Below are 24,565 nucleotides of genomic sequence, written 5' to 3'. Positions count from 1 at the left end.
AGGGTGAGAGGATGGTTGGGTCTGCGACCAGGGTTAGGTTGAGAGGATGGTTGGGGCTGGGACCATGGTTAGGGTGAGAGGATGGTTGAGGCTGGGACCAGGGTTAGGGTGAGAAGATGGTTGGGGATGGGACCAGGGTTAGGGTGAGAGGATGGTTGGGGCTGGGACCAGGGTTAGGGTGAGAGGATGGTTGGGGCTGGGACCAGGGTTAGGTTGAGAGGATGGTTGGGGCTGGGACCAGGGTTAGGGTGAGAGAAATGTTGGGGCTGGGACCAGGGTTAGGTTGAGAGGATGGTTGGGGAACGGGGTTAGGGTGAGAGGATGGTTGGGTCTGCGACCAGGGTTAGGTTGAGAGGATGGTTGTGGCTGGGACCATGGTTAGGGTGAGAGGATGGTTGGGACTGGGACCAGGGTTAGGTTGAGAGGATGGTTGGGGCTGGGACCATGGTTAGGGTGAGAGGATGGTTGGGACTGGGACCAGGGTTAGGTTGAGAGGATGGTTGGGGCTGGGACCAGGGTTAGGGTGAGAGGATGGTTGGGGCTGGGACCAGGGTTAGGGTGGGAGGATGGTTGGGGCTGGGACCAGGGTTAGGTTGAGAGGATGGTTGGGGAACGGGGTTAGGGTGAGAGGATGGTTGGGTCTGCGACCAGGGTTAGGGTGAGAGGATGGTTGGGGCTGGGACCATGGTTAGGGTGAGAGGATGGTTGGGACTGGGACCAGGGTTAGGTTGAGAGGATGGTTGGGGCTGGGACCAGGGTTCATGAGAGGATGGTTGGGGCTGGGAACAGGGTTAGGTTGAGAGGATGGTTGGGGCTGGGACCAGGGTTATGGTGAGAGGATGGTTGGGGCTGGGAACAGAGTTAGGGTGAGAGGATGGTTGGGGCTGGGACCAGGGTTACGTTGAGAGGATGGTTGGGGCTGGGACCAGGGTTATGGTGAGAGGATGGTTGGGGCTGGGAACAGAGTTAGGGTGAGAGGATGGTTGGGGCTGGGACCAGGGTTACGTTGAGAGGATGGTTGGGACTGGGACCAGGGTTAGGGTGAGAGGATGGTTGGGGCTGGGACCAGGGTTAGGGTGAGAGGATGACTGGGGCTGGGACCAGGGTTAGGGTGAGAGGATGGTTGGGGCTGGGACCAGGGTTAGGGTGAGAGGATGGTTGAGGCTGAGACCAGGGTTAGGTTAAAAGGATGGTTAGAGCTGGGATCAGGGTGAGGGTGAGGGTGATTGGAGTGCTACAGACCAGGGTTAGGGTGAGAGGGTGGATGATGCTGTACAGACCAGTGTTAGGGTAAGATATTTGGTTGGGGTGTCTGCTGTGGAATGCATAAAGAGTGGCAGGAGGGAAAGCAGACCTTGATGGAGGGACAAAGAGCTGGACATCTGTCACACGCTACCGCACGCCCCTCACCCACAACACAATAGAACCAGGGACAGGGGGGCCAAGGGAGAACAGGCTAGTTGTCGCTTTGACTCTACTTTCTTTCTGCTTCAGCTCCACTCATCAGCCCCTCTTGAGCCTTTTGGGGGGTTCTCGACATGACACAATTGGCCCTTTGTTTCTCTTGCCAATATTTACCCCTCCACCCATTTTACTCTCTGAAAAACATTTATATCTTCCTTATTGAGAAATACAAGTTGCATATGTCCCCCATACTGTGTGTCCCCTTGTGTGGGTGTGGAACTAGATTGATTTAGGCCTTTCAGTGGCTATGATGATGGGCCTGAAGTAGGTGACAGGGAATTCAGAATAATTAATTAATGTTTTCACCATGATAGAGGTATTACTTAAGGTGACACAATCACAGGGGAGCTATGAAGAATGTCGCCTCAGAGGTTGGACAACAACCAAGTATGCTGTGGAATTTTAAGATCACAGCAGAATTCCCATAGGCACACCATTTTAGTATACCTCTACCTTTGAAAAATGCATCATCTCAAGTCAGCGCACTACATTACATATTCATTTAAATACAGAAAGAAATCATTAGACCCAAAAAGCAAGGCAGGGGATATTTGAAAAGAGGGTTGGGTAGTGAGAGGTGGGATGCTATGGGGTGGTAACGAAAGGGATAAATAAATCACCTGCTATCTCTTTTAAAAAAGATACTGCAATCAAGCATTTTGAGAGACTACTATGAAGACCATGTGGTCATGGTTGTCGAAGGTCCATTGAGTGTTTGATGATTGAGTGTGTCCTTTATGGTAAGCCTTCTATTTCAATATGATATAACGGTTGGGGTTTTAATGGAATATGTTATATATATTTACCATCAGCTTGAGAGATGACAAATGACGCCGATTGAGAGGTTGTAAATCAGGATGAATCAAGTTGCTCTGGATCTGCACTCGCTTCCATTGTTGTTTGGCATTCCTTTCTGAACTCTGTAGATCTACGGTTTGATGCATTACCTTCAGAAGAGGACAAAGAGTAGCCGTCAAATAGTTTTCTGTTTTCGAGCTAATCTTATGCTATTTTGCCATGGCACCGTGAGGTCGGCTAGGCAGAGAGCTCCTGTACATTTTGTAAATATTTGTATTTGTTTATTGACAATTTCAGCCACACCTGTTGCTGGCAGGTGTATAAAATAGAGCACACAGCCATGCAATCTCCATAGACAAACAGTGACAGGAGAATGGCCTTGCTGAAAAGCTCAGTGACTTTCAACGTGGCACCGTCATAGTACCCCAAGTCAGTTCATCAAATTTCTTCCCTGCTAAAGCTGCCCTGGTCAACTCTAAGTGCTGATATTGTGAAGTGGAAAAGTCTAGGAGCCACAATGGCTCAGCCGCAAAGTGGTAGGCCTCAAAAGCTCACAGAACGGGACCGAAAGTGCTGAAGCCCGTAGCGCGTAAAAATGGTCTGTATTTGGTTGCAACATTCACTCCCAAGTTCCAAACTGCCTCTGGAAGCAACGTCAGCACATTTACTGTTCGTCGGGAGCTTCATGAAATGGGTTTCCATGGTCGATTAGCCACAAGCAAGCCTAAGATCAATGCCAAGCGTCAACTGAAGTGGTGTAAAGCTTGCCACTGTTGGACTCTGGAGCAGTGGAAACGCGTTCACTGGAGTGATGAATCACGCTTCACCATCTGCAAGGAAAACGCTACCTCCCCAATACATAGTGCCAACTGTAAAGTTTGGTGGATAAGGAATAATGGTCTGGGGCTGTTTTTCATGATTCTGGCTAAGCCCCTTAGTTCCAGTGAAGGGAAATCTTAATGCTACAGCATACAAATTCATTCAAGGTGGTTCAGTGTTTCCAACTTTGTGGCAACAGTTTAGGGAAGGCCCATTCCTGTTTCAGCGTGACAATGCCCCCGTGCACAAAGCGAGGTCCATACAGAAATGGTTTGTTGAGTGTGAAAGAAATTGACCTGCACAGAGCCATGACCTCAACCCCATCGAGCACCTTTGGGATGAATTGGAACGCCGACTGCGAGCCAGGCAAAATCGCCCAACATCCATGTCCGACCTCACTAATGCTCTTGTGGCTGAATGGAAGCAAGTCCCCACAGCAATGTTCCAACATCTAGTGGAAAACCATATTAATGCCCCCAATTTTGGAATGAGGTGTTCAACAAGAAATACTTTTCCCCATGTTGTGTGTATATACAGTGGATTCAGGAAGTATTCAGATCCCTTCCCTTTATCCACATTTTGTTACGTTACAGCCTTATTCTAAAATGGATTAAATACCCCCCCCCCCCTCATTAATCTACACAAAATACCCCATAATGACAAAGCATAATGACAAAACATATTTTTTGAATTTTTGCAAATGTATTATAAATAAGAAAACAGAACTGTTTTACCTAAGAATCCAGACCCTTTGCTATGAGACTTGAAATTGTGCTTAGGGGCATCCTGTTTCCATTGATTATCCTTGAGATGTTTCTACAACTTGATTGGAGCCCACCTGTGGTAAATTCAATTGATTGGACATGATTTGGAAAGGTACACACCTGTCTATATAAGGTCCTACAGTTGACATGGCAACATGCCAAAGCAAAATACAAGCCATGAGATCGAATGAATTGTCCGTAGAGCTCCGAGACAGGCACAGATCTGGGAACGGGTACCCAAAATATTTCTGCTGCATTGAAGGTCCCCAAGAATACAGCGGCCTCTATCAATCTTAAATGGAAGAAGTTTGGAACCACAAAGACTCTCCTAGAGCTGGCCGCCTGGCCAAACTGAGCAATCGGGGGAAAACGGTCTTGGCCAGGGAGGTGACCAAGAACCCAGATGGTCATTTTGACAGAGGTCTAGAGTTCCTCTGTGGCAATGGTTGTCCACCAGGAAGGTTCTCCCATCTCTGCAGCACTCCACCAATCAGGCCTTTATGATAGTGACAGACGGAAGCCACTCCTCAGTAAAAGGCACATGACATCCCGGTTGGAGTTTGCCAGAAGGCACCTTAGGGACTCTCAGACCATGAGAAACAAGATTCTCTGGTCTGATGAAACCAAGATTGAACTCGTTGCTCGGAATGCCAAGCGTCACGTCTGGAGGAAACCTGGCACCATCCCTACGGTGAAGCATGGTGGTGGCAGCAGCATGCTGTGGGGATGTTTTTCACTGGCAGGGACTGTGAGACTAGTCAGGATCGAGACAAAGATGAATGGAACAAAGTACAGAGAGATCATTGATGAAAACCTGCTCCAGAGAGCTCAGGACCTTGGACTGAGGCGACGATTCACCTTCCAACAGGACAACCCTAAGCACATAGCAAAGACGACACAAAAATGCATGGTTTATATATCATCTTGCATTTGTAGATTGTGCGTATGTCACGCTCGTTGAATGGAGTAGACCAAGACGCAGCGTGAGTAGAGTTCCACATATTTTAATCAACTGAAATTCACCAAAACAAAACAATAACGCACAAATGAAACATGAAGCTACTGGTGTGCACTCAGGCAACTAAATGTAGACAAGATCCCACAAACACAAATGAGGAAATGGCTACCTAAATATTATCCCCAATCAGAGACAACGATAAACAGCTGCCTCTGATTGGGAACTGGAGGCTCCGGACAGCTGACAGTCGCTGGAAGCTCCAGACCACCGACTGTCGCTGGAAGCTCCGGACCGCAGACCGTCGCTGGAGGCTCCGGACCGCAGACCGTCGCTGGAGGCTCCGGACCGCAGACCGTCGCTGGAGGCTCCGGACCGCAGACCGTCGCTGGAGGCTCCGGACCGCAGACCGTCGCTGGAGGCTCCGGACCGCAGACCTTCGCTGGAGGCTCCGGGCCGCAGACCGTCGCTGGAGGTTCCGGGCCGCGGACCGTCTCAGGAGGTTCCTGTGCGGGAAGCTGGCACAGGACACACTGGGCTGTGAAGGCGCACTGGCGACACAGTGCGTAGAACTGGCGCAGGATATCCTGGACCAAGGAGACGTACTGGAGACCAGGAGTGCTAAGCTGGCACAATCCGTCCTAGCTAGATGCCCACTCTAGCACGGCAAATGCGGGTAGCTGGAACAGAGCGCACTGGGCTGTGAATGCGCACTGGAGACCCCGTGCGCACCACCGCATAACGCGGTGCCTGACCGGTCACATGCTCCCCACGGTAAGCACGGGGAGTGGGCTCAGGTCTAAACCCTGACTCCGCGAATCTCCCCGTGTGCCTCCTCCAAAAAAGTTTTGGGAGCTGCCTCTTGGTGTTCCGTTGTTGAGCTAACTCCTCGTATCTTCGCCGTTCCGCTCTCGCTGCCTCTATCTGCTCCCTTGGATGGCGATACTCTCCGGCCCTTGTCCAGGGTCCTTCTCCATCCAGGATTTCTTCCCATGTCCACTCCTCCTGGCCACGCTGCTTGTTCCGTTTTTGTTGGGATCTTCTGTCACGCTTGTTGAAATGAGTAGACCAAGGCGCAGCGTGAGTAGAGTTCCACATATTTTAATCAACTGAAACTCACCAAAACAAAACAAGAAAGCACAAACGAAAGGTGAAGCTACTGGTGTGCACTCAGGCAACTAAATGTAAACAAGATGCCACAAACACAAATGAGGAAATGGCTAAATATGATCCTCCCTAAATATAATCCCCAATCAGAGACAACGATAAACAGCTGCCTCTGCTTGGGACCACATCAGGCCACCATAGAAATACAATATCACCTAGATGACCCACCCAAGTCACTATCACACCCCAACCAACACAGAGAAAAAACAGCTTTCTATGGTCAGGGCGTGATAGCTTAGGAAGTTAATGAAAATAAGTGCTTTGTCTAACCTTTCACAGACTGATGTTTCTCAACCTGGAGCTGTTGATTTTACACCTGTACAGAGCATCATCCTTCTTAGTGAGGGTGGCGAGCTGGAGAGGCGGGTTCCCGGGCTGCTCCTCTTTGTTAAACACCTGCACTCTGCCTCTGTACTCATTACTCAAACTAGACTTCCCTATTCCTAGGATCCCTGTGATTGGCTCAGCTTTAGGTCCTTTAGGGTTCAGAAGAGGAGCAGGGCAGGAAGACAGGCTGGCCAGAGTAGGCAGTGATCTGTGTCACTTCAGAGCCTGACACAGTACAGTCTTTAGAAACAGACAGCACAGAGGCAGACCAGTCTGGGTGAGGTGGTGCTGTCGGTGTCAGAATTTTTACTACCAATGTAATTTCCCAGGGTGTCTTGAGTACATTTTACAGGTACCTGTTCTACCCATGACTGTGTTCGCTGCTGAAAGAGACATTATTGTTGCATTCAATGACTTTCATTCTTATAGCCTTCACCAGTGAGGACTGAAGTGAATATTATATCATAAAATGTAAATGATTTATGAAAACACATTACTTTTCTGAACAATACCATACTTCTGCAGCCTAGGTTTGGTATAACACAGTGGTCTGAAACTCTTGGTTTGCAGGCCGTATCGATCTGTATCGATCGGCAAGTCATATTTTGCTGGCTTGCAAAGTGTTATATATCCAACAATTGGCACTTCTAATAACCTGCAATCTGTAGTTCGAATGACTTCCAAGGTAGGGAAGATTGATAAATGAGACTAAACCATGACACCACACTCCAAATAGCAAGTCCTCCAGGCTCTAGTTTTGTCGTATCTTGATTATTGTCCAGTCGAGTGCTGCAAGAGCTGCAGCTGGCCCAGAACAGAGCAGCACGTCTTGCTCTTCATTGTAATTAGAGGGCTAATATAAATACTATGCTGCCAGTTGGTAGAGAGACTGACTGCATCACTTATTATTTTTATAAGAAACATTTAATGTTGAAAATTCCAAATTGTTAGCATAGTCAACTCACACACAGCTCTGACACACACACTTACTCCACCAGACATTCCACCAGGGGCCTTTCACAGTCCCCAAATCCAGAACAAAATTCAAGAAAGCGTACATTATTATATGGAGCCAATATTGCATGGAACTCCCTTCCATCTCAAATTGCTCAAATGAAGAGCAAACCTGGTGTTAAAAAAACAGATAAAGCAAAACCTCACTACAACGCCTCTCCCCTATCGGACCAAGATAGTTTGTCTATGTATTTTTTTATTGATGTAGTTCTGTCCTTGAGCTGTTCTTGTCTATTAATGTTCTTTATTATGTTGTGTTCTGTGTGAACCTCAGGAAGAGTAGCTGCTGCTTTCGCAACAGCTAATGGGTATCCTAATAAAATACCAAACTGGAACAACCGTCTCCTATAATTGGTGAAATAAGCACAACCACTTACAGATTGGATTGTAAAAATGTATGTTTATGCAGAGAAATATCATAATGAGGCCCCTCCCATGTCTTATTCACTCAAAGTTAATGGAAATTAACTCACACAGTCATGGGAAGGTGGTAATTACCAGTTGTGAAGTTGTAAATACAAGTTAGATGCATTCACATTCTTTGAACTCGTTGAGAAACGCTGATTAGCTAATGGCCAACAAGCTGCGTCAACAATCAACAAAAAGTAGAGCTATCATGCTTGTAAACCATCCTACAATCTAAGCTTGATGCCCTGAATCTCACACAAATTATCAATGAACCTACCAGGTACAACCCCACAGCCGTAAACACGGGCACCCTCATACATAGATAACCAACTTGGCCTCTAAATACACCTCTGCTCTTTTCAGCGATCACTGCCTCATTGCCTGCATCCGTAGTGGGTCAGCGGTCAAACGTCCTCCTCTCATCACTACCAAACGCTCCCTGAAATACTTCAGTGAGCAGGCCTTTCTAATCGACCTGGCCCAGGTATCCTGGAAGGATATTGACCTCATCCCGTCAGTAGAGGATGCCTGGTTATTTAAAAAAATGCCTTCTTAAATAAGCATGCCCCATTCAAGAAATGTAGAACCAGGAACAGATATAGCCCTTGGTTTTCTCCAGACCTGACTGCCCTTAACCAACACAAAAACACCCTGTGGCGTTCTGCATTAACATCGAACAGCCCCCTTGAAATGCAACTTTATAGGGAAGTTAGAAACCAATATACACAGGCAGTTAGAAAAGCCAAGGGTAGCTTTTTCAAGCAGAAATTTGCTTCCTGCAACACAAACTCAAAAAAGTTCTGGGACATTGTAAAGTCCATGGAGAATAAGAGCACCTCCTCCCAGCTTCCCACTGCACTGAGGACAGGAAACTCTGTCACCACCGATAAATCCTCTATAATTGAGAATTTCAAAAAGCATTTTTCTACGTCTGGCCATGTTTTCCACCTGGCCACCCCTACCCCAGTCAAAAGCACTGCAACCCACACAGCAACTCACCCAAGCCTTCCCCATTTCTCCTTCTCCCAAATCCAGTCAGCTGATGTTCTGAAAGAGCTGCAAAATCTGGACCTCCACAAATCAGCCGAGCTGGACAATCTGAACCCTTTCTTTCTAAAATGATCTGCCGAAATTGTTTCAACCCCTATTACCAGCCTGTTCAACCTCTCTTTCGTATCATCTGAAATTCCCAAAGATTGGAAAGCAGCTGCGGTCATCCCCCTCTTCAAAGGGGGAGACACTCTTGACCCAAACTGCTACAGACCTATATGTATCCTACCCTGCCTTTCTAAGGTCTTCAAAAGCCAAGTTAACAAACAGATCACTGACCATTTCGAATCCCACCGTACCTTCTCTGCTATGCAATCTGGTTTCAGAGCTGGTCATGGGTGCACCTCAGCCACGCTCAAGGTTCTAAACGATATCTTAACCGCCATCGATAAGAAACAACACTGTGCCGCCGTATTCACTAACCTGGCCAAGGCTTTCGACTCTGTCAATCACCATATCCTCATCGGCAGACTCAACAGCCTTGGTTTCTCAAATGATTGCCTCGCCTGATTCACCAACTACTTCTCCGACAGAGTTCAGTGTGTCAAATCTGAGGGCCTGTTGTCCGGGCCTCTGGCAGTCTCTATGGGGGTTCCACAGGGTTCAATTCTTGGGCCAACTCTCTTCTCTGTATACATCAATGATGTTGCTCTTGCTGCTGGTGAGTCTCTGATCCACCTCTATGCAGATGACATCATTCTGTATACTTCTGGCCCTTCTTTGGACACTGTGTTAAAGACTCCAGATGAGCTTCAATGCCATACAACTCTCATTCCGTGGCCTCCAACTGCTCTTACATACAAGTAAAACTAAATGCATCTCTTCAACCGATCGCTGCCTGCACCTGCCCGCCCGTCCAGCATCACTACTCTGGACGGTTCTGACTTCGAATATGTGGACAACTACAAATACCTAGGTGTCTGGTTAGGCTGTAAACTCTCCTTCCAGACTCACATAAAACATCTCCAATCCAAAGTTAAATCTAGACTTTGCTTCCAATTTCGCAACAAAGCCTCCTTCACTCATGCTGCCAAACACCCTCGTAAAACTGACCATCTTACCGATCCTCGACTTTGGTGATGTTATTTACAAAATAGCCTCCAACACTCTACTCAACAAATAGGATGCAGTCTATCACAGTGCCATCCGTTTTGTCACCAAAGCCCCATATGCTACCCACCACTGCGACCTGTACGCTCTCGTTGGCTGGCCCTCGCTTCATACTTGTCGCCAAACCCACTGGCTCAAGGTCATCTACAAGACCCTGCTAGGTAAAGTCCCGTCTTATCTCTGCTCGCTGGTCACCATAGCTGCACCCACCCGCAGCACGCGTTCCAGCAGGTATATCTCACTTGTCACCCCCAAAGACAATACCTCCTTTGGCCGCCTCTTCTTCCAGTTCTCTGCTGCCAATGACTGGAACGAACTACAAAATCTCTGAAACTGGAAACACTAGCTTTAAGCACCAGCTGTCAGAGCAGCTCACAGATCACTGCACCTGTACATAGCCCATCTATAATTTAGCCCAAACAACTACCTCTTCCCCTACTGTATTTATTTATTTAGTATTTATTTATTTAGTATTTCTACTTTGCACACTCATCTACTGTCAAATCTACCATTCCAGTGTTTTAATTGCTATATTGTATTTACTTCGCCACCATGGCCTATTTATTCCCTTTACCTCCCTTATCTCACCTTATTTGCTCACATTGTATATAGCCTTATTCTTCTACTGTATGTTTGTTTTACTCCATGTGTAATACTGTGTTGTTATATGTGTCAAACTGCTTTGCTTTATCTTGGACAGGTCGCAGTTGTAAATGAGAACTTGTTCTCAACTTGCCTACCCGGTTAAATAAAGGTGAAGTAAAATTAAAATAAAATAAAAAACAAATTAGTGTTCGAAAACCTTTTTAATAAATAGATTACATATGAATAAAATGCTGTTATAGAGGTGATTTCCTTAGTAGGCAATATCAGAGGGGAGAAGTGGGAGCTCAGGATGTTCGGCAAGTTCCCACTAGTAATTACCGGTGGTAAATTTACTGAATGTGGTAAATTCCCACTTCCCGCTTGGTTATGAATGCATCATTTAAAAACACCACCTGGTTTACACTTAATTTTATTCACTGCAGGTGGTGTCAATTTCAATCCCACTGGTGGTACACTCAGATATAATGGTGCTTTCAAGACAGCTGGGAACTCTTGGGGGAGGGGTAACTGAGGTCAAATCATGACATCTGTGATCGTCAAGTTGGAAAGTTGGAACTCTAGAAAGAGGCCTGAGTTCCCAACTTGGAATTTCGAGTTGGATGACAGTTCAAAACCATTTTTTACCAGTCAGAGCTAGTTTAAAAATATATACAGTGGGGCAAAAAAGTATTTAGTCAGCCACCAATTGTGCAAGTTCTCCAACTTAAAAAGATGAGAGGCCTGTAATTTTCATCATAGGTACACTTCAACTATGACAGACAAAATGAGAAAAAAAAATCCAGAAAATCACATTGTAGAATTTTTTATGAATTTATTTGCAAATTATGGTGGAAAATAAGTATTTGGTCAATAACAAAAGTTTATCTCAATACTTTGTTATATATCCTTTGTTGGCAATGACAGAGGTCAAACCTTTTCTGTAAGTCTTCACAAGGTTTTCACACACTGTTGCTGGTATTTTGGCCCATTCCTCCATGCAGATCTCCTCTAGACCAGTGATGTTTTGGGGCTGTTGCTGGGCAACACAGACTTTCAACTCCCTCCAAAGATTTTCTATGGGGTTGAGATCTGGAGACTGGCTAGGCCACTCCAGGACCTTGAAATGCTTCTTACGAAGCCACTCCTTCGTTGCCCGGGCGGTGTGTTTGGGATCATTGTCATGCTGAAAGACCCAGCCATGTTTCATCTTCAATTCCCTTGCTGATGGAAGGAGGTTTCCACTCAAAATCTCACGATACATGGCCCCATTCATTCTTTCCTTTACACGGATCAGTCGTCCTGGTCCCTTTGCAGAAAAACAGCCCCAAAGCATGATGTTTCCACCCCCATGCTTCACAGTAGGTATGGTGTTCTTTGGATGCAACTCAGCATTCTTTGTCCTCCAAACACGACGAGTTGAGTTTTTAACAAAAAGTTCTATTTTGGTTTCATCTGACCATATGACATTCTCCCAATCTTCTTCTGGATCATCCAAATGCTCTCTAGCAAACTTCAGACGGGCCTGGACATGTACTGGTTTAAGCAAGAGGACACGTCTGGCACTGCAGGATTTGAGTCCCTGGTGGCGTAGTGTGTTACTGATGGTAGGCTTTGTTACTTTGTCCTAGCTTTCTGCAGGTCATTCACTAGGTCCGCCCGTGTGGTTCTGGGATTTTTGCTCACCGTTCTTGTGATCATTTTGACCCTACGGCGGTGAGATCTTGCGTGGAGCCCCAGATCGAGGGAGATTATCAGTGGTCTTGTATGTCTTCCATTTCCTAATAATTGCTCCCAAAGTTGATTTCTTCAAACCAAGCTGCTTACCTATTGCAGATTCAGTCTTCACAGCCTGGTGCAGGTCTACAATTTTGTTTCTGGTGTCCTTTGACAGCTCTTTGGTTTTGGCCATAGTGGAGTTTGGAGTGTGACTGTTTGAGGTTGTGGACAGGTGTCTTTTATACTGATAACAAGTTCAAACAGCTGTCATTAATACAGGTAACGAGAGGAGGAAAGAGGAGCCTCTTAAAGAAGAAGTTACAGGTCTGTGGGAGCCAGAAATCTTGCTTGTTTGTAGGTGACCAAATGAATTTGCAAATAAATTCATTAAAAAGTCCTATAATGTGATTTTCTGGATTTTTTTCTTCTCATTTTGTCTGTCATAGTTGAAGTGTACCTATGATGAAAATTACAGGCCTCTCTCATCTTTTTAAGTGGGAGAACTTGCACAATTGGTGGCTGACTAGATACTTTTTTGCCCCACTGTATATTCAACTTCCACTTTTGAGATCACTAAAGTCAGATTTCCTAGTTCCCTTTTGTTTAGAATGTGTCATAACTCAACTGCGGAGTTTGGGAAACATGTGTGGACCTGAATTGTGATAACTGCGGTGGCCAAAACAAGAACAAGTTTATGCTCTGGTGTTGTGCCTGGCAGACCATGCACAAGTTCCTCCACAGTCTGGACCTTCACTTCCTGATCACAGGCCACACCAAGTTTTCCCCTGACTGGTGCTTCGGCCTCATCAAGCAGCACGTTAGAAGGACCAGAGTGAACACTTTGTCTGAGATTGCTGGTATTGTGAAGGACAACACTGTGACAGGGGTCAACATCCCACAGCTGGTTGGACTCGAGGATGGTAAGGTGCTGGTGGAAAGCTATGGCTGGCAACAACACCTGACTCCATACTTCAGGTGAATCTAATTTTTGTTGCATTGTATGAAGTTATTCTTCTTATCTAAACCTGGGAGGTGAATTGATGTTGTGCAAGGTTGTAATGTCTATTTTTTTTGTTATTTCCTGTTTTACAGCTTTGATGCTTTGGAGCCTGGTGTTGTCGCCAAGGAGCATTCGCACTCAGTCGGGGTCAGGTTTCAGCTGCTGCACAACGCTGACATCCTTCCTCCCAATAGTCTTTCTGTACAAGCACCACCTGGACTGGACACAGCTAAACAAACGTATGTTTTTGAAAAGATCAGGGAGTTTTGTGACAAAGAGGCTATGGACATCAGATGCCCTTCAGCAAAGTCAAGGGCAGGACAGAAACAAGCTCTCCGAATATACAGTGCCTTGCGAAAGTATTCGGCCCCCTTGAACTTTGCGACCTTTTGCCACATTTCAGTCTTCAAACAGAAAGATATAAAACTGTATTTTTTGTGAAGAATCAACAACAAGTGGGACACAATCATGAAGTGGAACGACATTTATTGGATATTTCAAACTTTTTTAACAAATTAAAAACTGAAGAATTGGGCGTGCAAAATTATTCAGCCCCTTTACTTTCAGTGCAGCAAACTCTCTCCAGAAGTTCAGTGAGGACCTCTGAATGATCCAATGTTGACCTAAATGACTAATGATGATAAATACAATCCACCTGTGTGTAATCAAGTCTCCGTATAAATGCACCTGCACTGTGATAGTCTCAGAGGTCCATTAACCTCTTACATCTATGGGGACGCTATTTCATTTTTGGATGAAAAACGTTCCCGTTTTAAACAAGATATTTTGTCACAAAAAGATGCTCGACTATGCATATAATTGATAGCATTCGAAAGAAAACACTCTGACATGTCCAGAAATACCAAGATATTCTCTGTGCGTGCCCTAGAACGTGAGCTTCAGGCAAAACCAAGATGAGATGGCATCCAGGAAATGACAAGGATTTTTGAGGCTCTGTTTTCCATTGTCTCCTTATATGGCTGTGAATGCGAGAGGAATGAGCCTGCCCTTTCTGTCGTTTCCCCAAGGTGTCTGCAGCATTGTGACGAAATTGGTGCGCAAAAAATTGCCGAAATTGGTGCGCAAAAGTCACCTGCCAGTATCTTTCCATGGGATACAGAGAGGAAAGCAAGCTTCCACGAACTGCATATCAATGAAGAGATATGTGAAAAAACACCTTGAGGATTGATTCCAAACAACGTTTGCCATGTTTCGGTCGATATTATGTAGTTAGTCCGGAAAAAGTTTTACGTTGTAGGTGACTGAATTTTCGGTTTGTTTCGGTAGCCAGACGCAATGTAGAAAACGGAACGATTTCTCCTACACACAGACGCTTTCAGGAAAAACTGCGCATTTGGTATGTAACTGAGAGTCTCCTCATTGAAAACATCAGAAGCTCTTCAAAGGTAAATTATTTTATTTATTTGGTTATCTGGTTTTTGTGAAAATGTTGCGTGCTAAATGCTACTCAAAATGCTATGCTAGCTTTGCATACTCTTACACAAATTAGTCAATTTCTATGGTTCAAAAGCATATTTTGAAAATCTGAGATGACAGTGTTGTTAAGAAAAGGCTAAGCTTGAGAGCAGACGCATTATTTTCATTTTATTTGCGATTTTCAGAAATCGTTAACGTTGCGTTATGCTAATGAGCCTGAGGCTTTAGTCACAAACCCGGATCCGGGATGGGGAGTTTCAAGAAGTTAAAAGCGCAGAGAGCATCATGAAGAACAAAGAACACACCAGGCAGGTCCGAGATACTGTTGTGAAGAAGTTTAAAGCCGGATTTGGATACAAAAAGATTTCCCAAGCTTTAAACATCCCAAGGAGCACTGTGCAAGCGATAATATTGAAATGGAAGGAGTATCAGACCACTGCAAATCTACCAAGACCTGGCCGTCCCTCTAAACTTTCAGCTCATACAAGGAGAAGACTGATCAGAGATGCAGCCAAGAGGCCCATGATCACTCTGGATGAACTGCAGAGATCTACAGCTGAGGTGGGAGACTCTGTCCATAGGACAACAATCAGTCATATATTGCACAAATCTGGCCTTTATGGAAGAGTGGCAAGAAGAAAGCCATTTCTTAAAGATATCCATAAAAAGTGTTGTTTTAAAGTTTGCCACAAGCCACCTGGGAGACACACCAAACATGTGGAAGAAGGTGCTCTGGTCAGATGAAACCAAAATTGAACTTTTTGGCAACAATGCAAAACGTTATGTTTGGCGTAAAAGCAACACAGCTCATCATCCTGACCACACCATCCCCACTGTCAAACATGGTGGTGGCAGCATCATGGTTTGGGCCTGCTTTTCTTCAGCAGGGACAGGGAAGATGGTTAAAATTGATGGGAAGATGGATGGAGCCAAATACAGGACCATTCTGGAAGAAAACCTGATGAGTCTGCAAAAAACCTGAGACTGGGACGGAGATTTGTCTTCCAACAAGACAATGATCCAAAACATAAAGCAAAATCTACAATGGAATGGTTCAAAAATAAACATATCCAGGTGTTAGAATGGCCAAGTCAAAGTCCAGACCTGAATCCAATTGAGAATCTGTGGAAAGAACTGAAAACTGCTGTTCACAAATGCTCTCCATCCAACCTCACTGAGCTCGAGCTGATTTGCAAGGAGGAATGTGAAAAAATTTCAGTCTCTCGATGTGCAAAACTGATAGAGACATACCCCAAGCGACTTACAGCTGTAATCGCAGCAAAAGGTGGTGCTACAAAGTATTAACTTAAGGGGGCTGAATCATTTTGCACGCCCAATTTTTAAGTTTTTGATTTGTTAAAAAAGTTTGAAATATCCAATAAATGTCGTTCCACTTCATGATTGTGTCCCACTTGTTGTTGATTCTTCACAAAAAAATACATTTTTATATCTTTATGTTTGAAGCCTGAAATGTGGCAAAAGGTCGCAAAGTTCAAGGGGGCCGAATATTTTCGCAAGGCACTGTAGGCTTAATGGTTTCCAAATGCTAAGCGCGGCTAAGCGAACCGAACGAGGGTGCTTGCATACCTTTGAAAAAAAGCAGCAATGGTACTGTTTGTCCATCTTGAGATGCCGTAGCCAGTACACTTCCTCCTAATAGTCAGAATTAATCTAAGATAACTCAACAAATCTGTCAGTAATGTTGCCGGTTTTGCAGAGGAGGTCTTTGTTGCCCAATTTTAAACTTAACTAAGATGTTTTCTCAAGTATTTCTCACAAACTATTCATCTGTCATTGAATGACAACAAACACTTCATTGAAGAATCTTTACTGTTGACCATTCCCCAATAAAGGGGCATAGAGTTCAGCTACCGAACTTTGGCTTGCCTCAAGAAAAACTTTGTGCACTCGAACAGCCAAAGACAACTAACAAAAACTGACAAAATGTTGTCATAATATTATTCAATATTATATTTGCAAACTGTTTAGACTTGGATGCATACATTAAGCTTAACTGTGGTCAGTTCATGTAAATCTGCAATAGGAGTAATCGGTCTCCATCCAGTGTTGTCTAAATAAAGAGTCATCCATCCACCATCTAAAGAACCCACAAACTATACAGGCTTCCCATGGCAAGATTAGTACTGCAATTAAACAGGTACCCATGTTATATGCACATTCACCATGACCTGCAAATTACAAGATTTTTAGGATAAGAAAACAAACTGGAGACAGCGTTTGGTATAGTCTCTTAATTCCCATGAAACACTTTATTTTTAAATACAGCCTTTTGTGAGGGAGACTATAACAGTTCAAGCATCATCATCATTATTCCAAAACAGACATGTGAAACAACAGGAATTAAATATTTCCATGTACAACGTCTTCAAAATGAGGTAGAAATGGTTACAGAGAATGTACAAGATAAAATAAAGTTACTACTGTTATTAAAAATATAAAATCCCACTTTAGTTGGACAAACTTATCTCCACATACACCTTCACATTGGTGACGCTGAATAACATCAACTTGGGACAACAAAGAAAATAGGTCTAATCTTATTAGTAATTGTGTCTTAAAGCTATTAATCAATTTACTGTTGCTAAGCGCTTTTCCAATGTCCTTCGATTTTCTGGACTGTGAAACTATTTGCTCAGCCTTTCACACAGTCAGCACTCAGTACTGAAACAATTCTATAATTCTAACACAAAGTTACATTTATAATGCTAACAAAACGTTTGTTAGATTATTATTCATTGGCACAGATGCAATCCACTGGGTCATATGTTGCTATTGCGGATGTTTTTCTGGTGCAGATGATTGAAGAGCTGCTGAAATAGAACTGAAATGTGTATGGAGGTGTGTGTGACAATGTCTAGGTGTGAAAACCTTGTGCACACATCTAGATGTGAAACTATCATATGTCATACTTTCAGCCACTGACCACATCCTACAGTGTCAGTGGACTCTTACTACCACAACCGAGCTGCAAAATACTGTTAATGTTCTCTGGATATCCCTGTGGCCAATAACGCCAAGGTAACATGTCGAAATGAATTTAGCCCAGTAGCACTCACATCTGTAGCCATGAAATGCTTTGAAAGACTGGTCATTGCTCACATCAACACCATCATTCCAGACACCCTGGACCCACACCAATTTGCATACCTCCCCAACAGATCCACAGATAACGCAATCTCTATTGCACTCCACACTGCCATTTCTCACTTGGACAAAAGGAACACCTATGTGAGAATGCTATTCATTGAATACAGCCCAGCGTTCAACACCATAGTTCTCTCCAAGCTCATCACTAAGCTAAGGACCCTAGGACTGAATACCTCCCTCTGAAACCGGATCCTCGACATTCTTATGCCCCCAGGTGGTGAGGGTAGGCAACAACACATCCGTCATGCTGACCCTCAACACGGGGCCCCTCAGGGGTGAGTGCTTAGTCCCCTTTTGTATTCCCTATTCACCCACAACTGCATGACTCCAACACCATCATTGTTTGCCTACGACACACCGGTGGTAGGCCTGATCACCGGAGATGATGAGACAGCCTATAAGGAGGAGGTCAGAGACCTATCAGTGTGGTGCCAGAACAACAACCTCTCCCTCAACATCAGCAAGACAAAGGAGCTGATCGTGGACTGCAGGAAACAGAGGGCCGAGCATCGACAGGGCTGTAGTGGAGCGGGATGAGAGCTTCAAGTTCTTCGGTGTCCACATTACTAAGGATCTATCATGTTCCAAACACACCAACACAGTTTTGAAGATTGAACGACAATGCCTTTCCACCGCAGGAGGCTGAAAAGATTTGGCATGTGCCCCCAGACACTCAAAGTACTACAGCTGCACCATTGAGAGCATCTTGATTGGCTGCATCACTGCTTGGCATGGTAACTGCTTGGCATTCGACCGCAAAGCGCTACAGAGTGTAGTGTGTATGGCCCAGTACATCACTGGGGTCGGCCTCTCTGTCATCTCTATACCAGGCGGTGTCAGAGGACAGCCCTAAAGTCATAGACTGTTTTCTCTGCTACCGCACGGCAAGCGCTACCGTTGTACTGGAACCATGGAACGAACAGGACCATGAACAGCTTCTACCCCCAAGCCATAAGACTGCTAAATAATTAGTCAGAGTAGCTATTTGGTTAATTATTTAGTTATTTACATTCAACCTTTTTTAAATATATGTGACTTTTCACATACGCTGCTGCTACTGTTTACTATCTGACACTATATTCCTAGTTATGTACATATCTACCTCAATTACCTCGTACCCCTACACATCAATTCGGTATTGACACCCCTTGTATACAGCCAAGTTATCGTTACTCATTGTGTATCTATTTTTTTTTAACTTTAATTACCTGTTTTACTTTTCTATCGTTTCTATATTTTCTTTCTCTCGTCATTGTTGGGAAGGGCCCGTAAGTAAGCGTTTCACTGTTAGTCCACATCTGTTGTTTATGAAGCATGTAACGAATAAGATTTGATTTGTTGGATTTTTGTATTAAATTTTAACTTAACTTCTTATGGCTGGGGGCAGTATTGAGTAGTTTGGATTAATAAGGTGCCCAGAGGTGCCCAGAGTAAACTACCTGCTACTCAGTCCCAGAAGCTAAGATATGCATATTATCAGTATATTTGGATAGAAAACACTCTGAAGTTTCTAAAACTGTTTGAATGATGTCTGTGAGTATAACAGAACTCATATGGCAGGCAAGAATCTGAGAAAAAATCCAACCAGGAAGTGGGAAATCTGAGGTTTGTAGGTTTTCAATTCTTGGCCTATCACATACACAGTGGGATATTGGTCATATTGCACTTTCTAAGGCTTCCACTAGATGTCAACAGTCTTTAGAACCTTGTTTGATGCTTCTACTGTGAAGTGGGGGCAAATGAGAGGGGAATGAGTCAGGGCTCTGGCAGAGTGCCATGAGCTGACCACGTTCGTTCACGTGAGAGCGAGCTCTGTTCCATTGCATTTCTACAGACAAATTAATTCTCCGGTTGGAACATTATTGAAGATTTATGTTAAAAACATCCTAAAGATTGATTCTATACATTGTTTGACATGTTTCTACGGACTGTAACGGATCTTTTTGACTTTTCGTCTGCCTCTAATGAACGCGTGTCATGAATTTGGATTTGTGAACTGAACGCGCTAACAAAAGGAGGTATTTGGACATAAATGATGGACATTATCGAACTAAACAAACATTTATTGTGGAACTGGGATTCCTGGGAGTGCATTCCGATGAAGATCATCAGATGTAAGTGAATATTTATAATGCTATACTTCTGTTGACTCCAACATGGCGGATATCTGTTTGGGTTGTTTTGGTCTCTGAGCGCCGTACTCAGATTATTGCATGGTGTGCTTTTTCCGTAAAGTTTTTTTAAAATCTGACACAGCAGTTGCATTAAGGAGAAGTGTATCGATAAATCCGTGCATGATAGTTGTATCTTTTATCAATGTTTATTATGAGTATTTCTGTAAATTGATTTGATGTGGCAAAAGGTCGCAAAGTTCAAGGGGGCCGAATACTTTCGCAAGGCACTGTATATGGTACACTTAGGATGATATGGTGGCCTTGGACAAGTACAGTATATCTGTCTGGTTGGAACAAAGCAGGTACAGTAATGGTCGTTAGCCACTAAATAAACATATTTTGCTAATATATTCAGTATTTATGTTTCATTATCCAATGCCCTAGTTACCCTATAGCTACAACATAAATCATTTGAAAGAGAGGTATCAAAGCAAAGATATGACCATTTTTGTTTTGTTTTCTATAATGAAAATTGCATATTTGGAATACAGGGGGTTGAGGAAGCATTGATTATTTCTACAGCTGGGCTATTTTTGGTGGTTCTTGAGGCTCTGATGTGTTCACCATTCTGTTCTGAGAAAATAGATCAATACCCACTGGCTACAGGTCATCTATAAGTCTTTGCTAGGTAAAGCCCCACCTTATCTCAGCTCAGCTCACTGGTCACCATAGCAGCACCCACCCGTAGCACGCTCTCCCTCACTGGTCACCCCCAAAGCCAATTCCTCATTTGCCCACCTTTCCTTACAGTTCTCTGCTGCCAATGACTGGAACGAACTGCAAAAATCACTGAAGCTGGAGATTCATATCTCCCTCACTAACTTTAATGATGAAGTTAATAATTTGCACATACTGTATATAGACTTTTCTATTGTATTATTGACTGTATGTTTGTTAATTCCATGTGCAACTCTGTGTTGTTGTTTGTGACGCACTGCTTTGCTTTAGCTTGGCCAAGTCGCAGTTGTAAATGAGAACTCAACTAGCCTACCTGGTTAAATAAAGGTGAAAAAAAATATAAAAAAATAGGCACAGTGAGGTCAAAGGTAACAAGGATGGATTCTCTGTCTATGGAGGCCCAGCAGCTGTATACTATATGATGGTCTGTATAATACTCATGTGAGGGTTACTGGACATTGATAAGATGGCTACTATAGAAAACACAAAGTAAAGAAGGGGGATGGGAGGTAGGAACTGTTACTGAGCTGTATAGTCACGCAGAATTTAAGACATTTCAAAAACATATATAATGTAAGTTATAGATTACATTGATAGAAAGGTGTTTAATGGATGTAGACATTCACTTCCTATATCTCTAAAACTATTTTTGGTTTGAGCATTACCGGCTAAAAGTTGTAATTTCCATTTTGTCATAGGTTGTCAAAGTTTGTCCACCAAAAGTGTTTTTCCCGCTTTGCTAAATACATACTACTTCATGAAGATAATCACTCCACCAAAATCTACATGGGAAATAAATCTAAACATGAAGAAAATGTTTTATATATCTAAAAACATTATTGATGTACGTTATGGTATCTATTGTCCTTAGAAGAAAATATCTGAATTACATTCAACATTTCAGGCCTTGATAGCAACCTCAAGTTTCAAATCACCAAGTTCAAAGACTGTGGCAGTGTACTTTGGGTGTTAACTTTTGAATGTACACAGCTGTGTGTGTGTGTGTGTGTGTGTGTGTGTGTGTGTGTGTGTGTGTGTGTGTGTGTGTGTGTGTGTGTGTGTGTGTGTGTGTGCAGATGTTTGTGTGCAAGGATGTGGGTGTGGGCACACAAATGTTAACATTGGTGGCCCTAAAAGCTCTGAGTCCGCTGAAGTTTACAGTATATGTGTATTACTTATTAAAGCCATGACTCCATTATAGCGTCCATAAAGCCCCCTACAAACACCTTAAGGTAATACATACATTCTTATGTTTTAATTCTGAGGCAACAATAACATTCCTGAGTATTCAATAACAAGACTACATATATTTCTTTTAAAAAGGTGAAGAAAAAAATGCTTACATAAAAAAGAATACTGTCAGATTTAGGATAATAAGAGTAGTACAGCATCTGTATGAAAATGGCACATTTGGGAAATGCATTAGTTTGATAGTGCACTGTTTATAAGATCCTGTGTTAAAATGTGCATTCACTCTCCAGCTCACTCTCTCAAGTATGTTTCTACTTAACCAGTTCTCTCTTTCAGCAGGTTTACGTATCTGAATGTATTGATAGAACTGAATGTAGCACTCCGTAATGAAATTAGAGATATGAGAGCGATTATATGTGAAATTAACAAACAGAGAAAGTGACTGAAACAAAACAAAAAAAAGCATGGGAGGGAAAACGAGTGAGCTAAGGTAGTGATGAAAGGTAGAGGATGGGTAGAAAAAAAGAGAACTGAAAAACCGGGAAAAGGGAATGGGTGAGGGGGGGGGGACATTTGTTTCCAAGCAAGGTATAAGGAGGCAACAAGCCTCAGAAGAGACGTGATTGTGCTGGAGGTGTCAAGTTATTAAAATACACCACAAGGATGTCCTTCTCTACGTTTTGGTTTGAGAGGATATGATTCTTATGGTGCTTGAGGAGGTATTGCAGTCAAAGGCCCTTTTCATATCAAGCGGCCACTCTAATTAAGAGAGCAACTCATCAAAACAACACTTTCTGCCATAGTAGCAGATTGAAAAATAAATAGTATCCTGAGAGAAGCAGTAGGTAATCCATTCAGACTGACAGTGCTAAATCAGGCAATCTAGAACCTTCCCTCCCTCCCCTCCCCATACCACCCCACACCCACATCCAATCCACACCCCTACAGGACAAAGTGCCCATTGACTCTTTGGAGAAAATCAAATAATTACAATTATAAAGATGTAAGAGGAGGATACAAGTCATTTGCCATTTTCTCTCCCGACTGGTTAGATCACATGACCTTTCTTTGCAAAATCCAACGATTGTTTTCCTCCAGTTATTGGCTGAGTAAGTAATCTACTTGGTTTTCAAATGCCAATACAAAGGAGGGACCCCCAGAAAGCTGTCTTCTCAAGTGCCTGACCTAGCGTCCTCCAGTGGGGTCATCAGATCGCGCACGTGACGCAGGCATCTTCATGGCCAGCCTCTGATGGGGGAAGCCGTGTTCCCCTCCTCCCCTGCTCTCCCCACCTAGGCCTGAGGAGGGGCTGTACTCCCTCTGCCCACCATAAGGAGGCAACACCAATGGCTTGCCAGGCTTGTAGGCCTGGCCTTCTGAGCCCGCCATGGCGTAGCCGTTGAAGTGGCTCTTGCTGTGGCCATTTCCATGGACATTGCCGTACTTCCTGTACTGGGAGCCCTCCCCCTCTCCTCCTCCCTCCTCCCCCTCTTCCACCATCTCAACGGCCTTGCGTTTCAGTGGCCCTCCTGTTTCAGAGCTGGCCCCTAGGCTGTGGCTGGGGTATCCATAGCTGCTCCCCACCACGGTGGGCCGGGGGGTCAGGGAGGTAGAGGTGCTCAGCCCTGAGGGGAGGTAGGAGGCACTGGGGTGGCTGTAGCCAGATGCCAGGCTGGTCTGGGGGTGGGGGTAGCAGCCTGGCAGGTAGTTGTAGACTGGATTGTTAAGGTTGTAGCTGGGCACCAAAGTGGGGGTGGTATGCAGAGAGTGTATAGAGGCTGGGGGAAGTGCTGGGCCAGTCTGGGGGTAGTATCCAGAGGAGAGGTAGCTGCTGTTGTAGGAGGGTGGGTAGTCCTGAGAGGGAGGCCCATTACAGGAGCCACTGCTGCTATATCCGGGATCAGAGGTCAAGTTACTGCTCACTACCGTCACACTGCCCGTGCCAGTGAGGCCCACTGACACTGAGCCCACTTTGGCCCCTGCAGCCAGGGCCTCCAGCCCAGAGTAGCACTCCATTCCCTGCCCCAGGGACCATGGCTCAGCCTCACTCTTCAGGAAAGACCCAGGCTCTGAATATGCCCCTGGGGCAGGTCTCTCATATGGCAACTCCAGACCTGAGTACTTCTCGGCATAGTGTTTTAACAAGGAGGAGGCAGTGAGGGCCGAGATGTCATCACTGGCCCAGGGGTAGCCGGCTGCAGGGGTGTAACCGCAGCGACCTGTGGTGGCGTAGGGATCGTGTTTGTGGACGGAGGGAGGGGAGGTGGTGGAGGACACATCTAGGTGCTGCTCAGGCCACTGGGACAGGGGGGCCACGTGCTCCGGAGACCAATGCATTTTCAACAGACCTACAGACACAGAGAGAGGACCGAGAGAGAGCATGGTTATTCACCACGTATTACTTTTTAACCTTTCAGTCCAGAGCAGACATAACTGCAGATTGTCAGGTTGTTCAAAGAACCATACCACATTGGTAATAAACTAACTACATTAAAATAGATTTAGTTTATAAAATACAACATAGTGCTCTGAGCTCCTCCATTCCGTGTTGTTACGAACAACACAGCCCCTGGCCTTGTCCCCACAGCGATAAGCCGCCCGCTCCCTTCTGCCTCGCTCTCACTGGGACCATTGTTGTCCCCCTGTACGGGGCTCTGTGTGTGTGTGTGAGACCCCCACTTCACTCACTCACTCTAACACACACACACACACACACACACACACACACACACACACACAC

General features: G+C 44.6%; 1 protein-coding gene across 1 annotated transcript; it reads right to left on the bottom strand.

Annotated features, from left to right (window-relative positions):
- Positions 1-22,767: 22,767 nt before the first annotated feature.
- LOC135527429 (fidgetin-like) lies at positions 22,768-24,262 on the bottom strand. The gene has a single exon (XM_064955963.1). It carries the CDS (start codon positions 24,205-24,207, stop codon positions 23,011-23,013), a length of 1,197 nt encoding a protein of 398 aa, XP_064812035.1. The 5' UTR covers positions 24,208-24,262; the 3' UTR covers positions 22,768-23,010.
- Between the last annotated feature and the right edge of the window lie 303 nt (positions 24,263-24,565).

The sequence above is a fragment of the Oncorhynchus masou genome, chromosome 5 (assembly GCF_036934945.1).
Source record: "Oncorhynchus masou masou isolate Uvic2021 chromosome 5, UVic_Omas_1.1, whole genome shotgun sequence".
NCBI classification, from domain to species: domain Eukaryota; kingdom Metazoa; phylum Chordata; class Actinopteri; order Salmoniformes; family Salmonidae; genus Oncorhynchus; species Oncorhynchus masou.
Note: the sequence above shows the minus strand (reverse complement) of the source record. Positions and strands in the feature narration are given on the sequence as shown.

What these genes read in the sequence shown, in the direction of transcription:
- LOC135527429 (XM_064955963.1), bottom strand. Translation starts at nt 24,207, where the DNA reads ATGCTCTCTCTCGGTCCTCTCTCTGTGTCTGTAGGTCTGTTGAAAATG.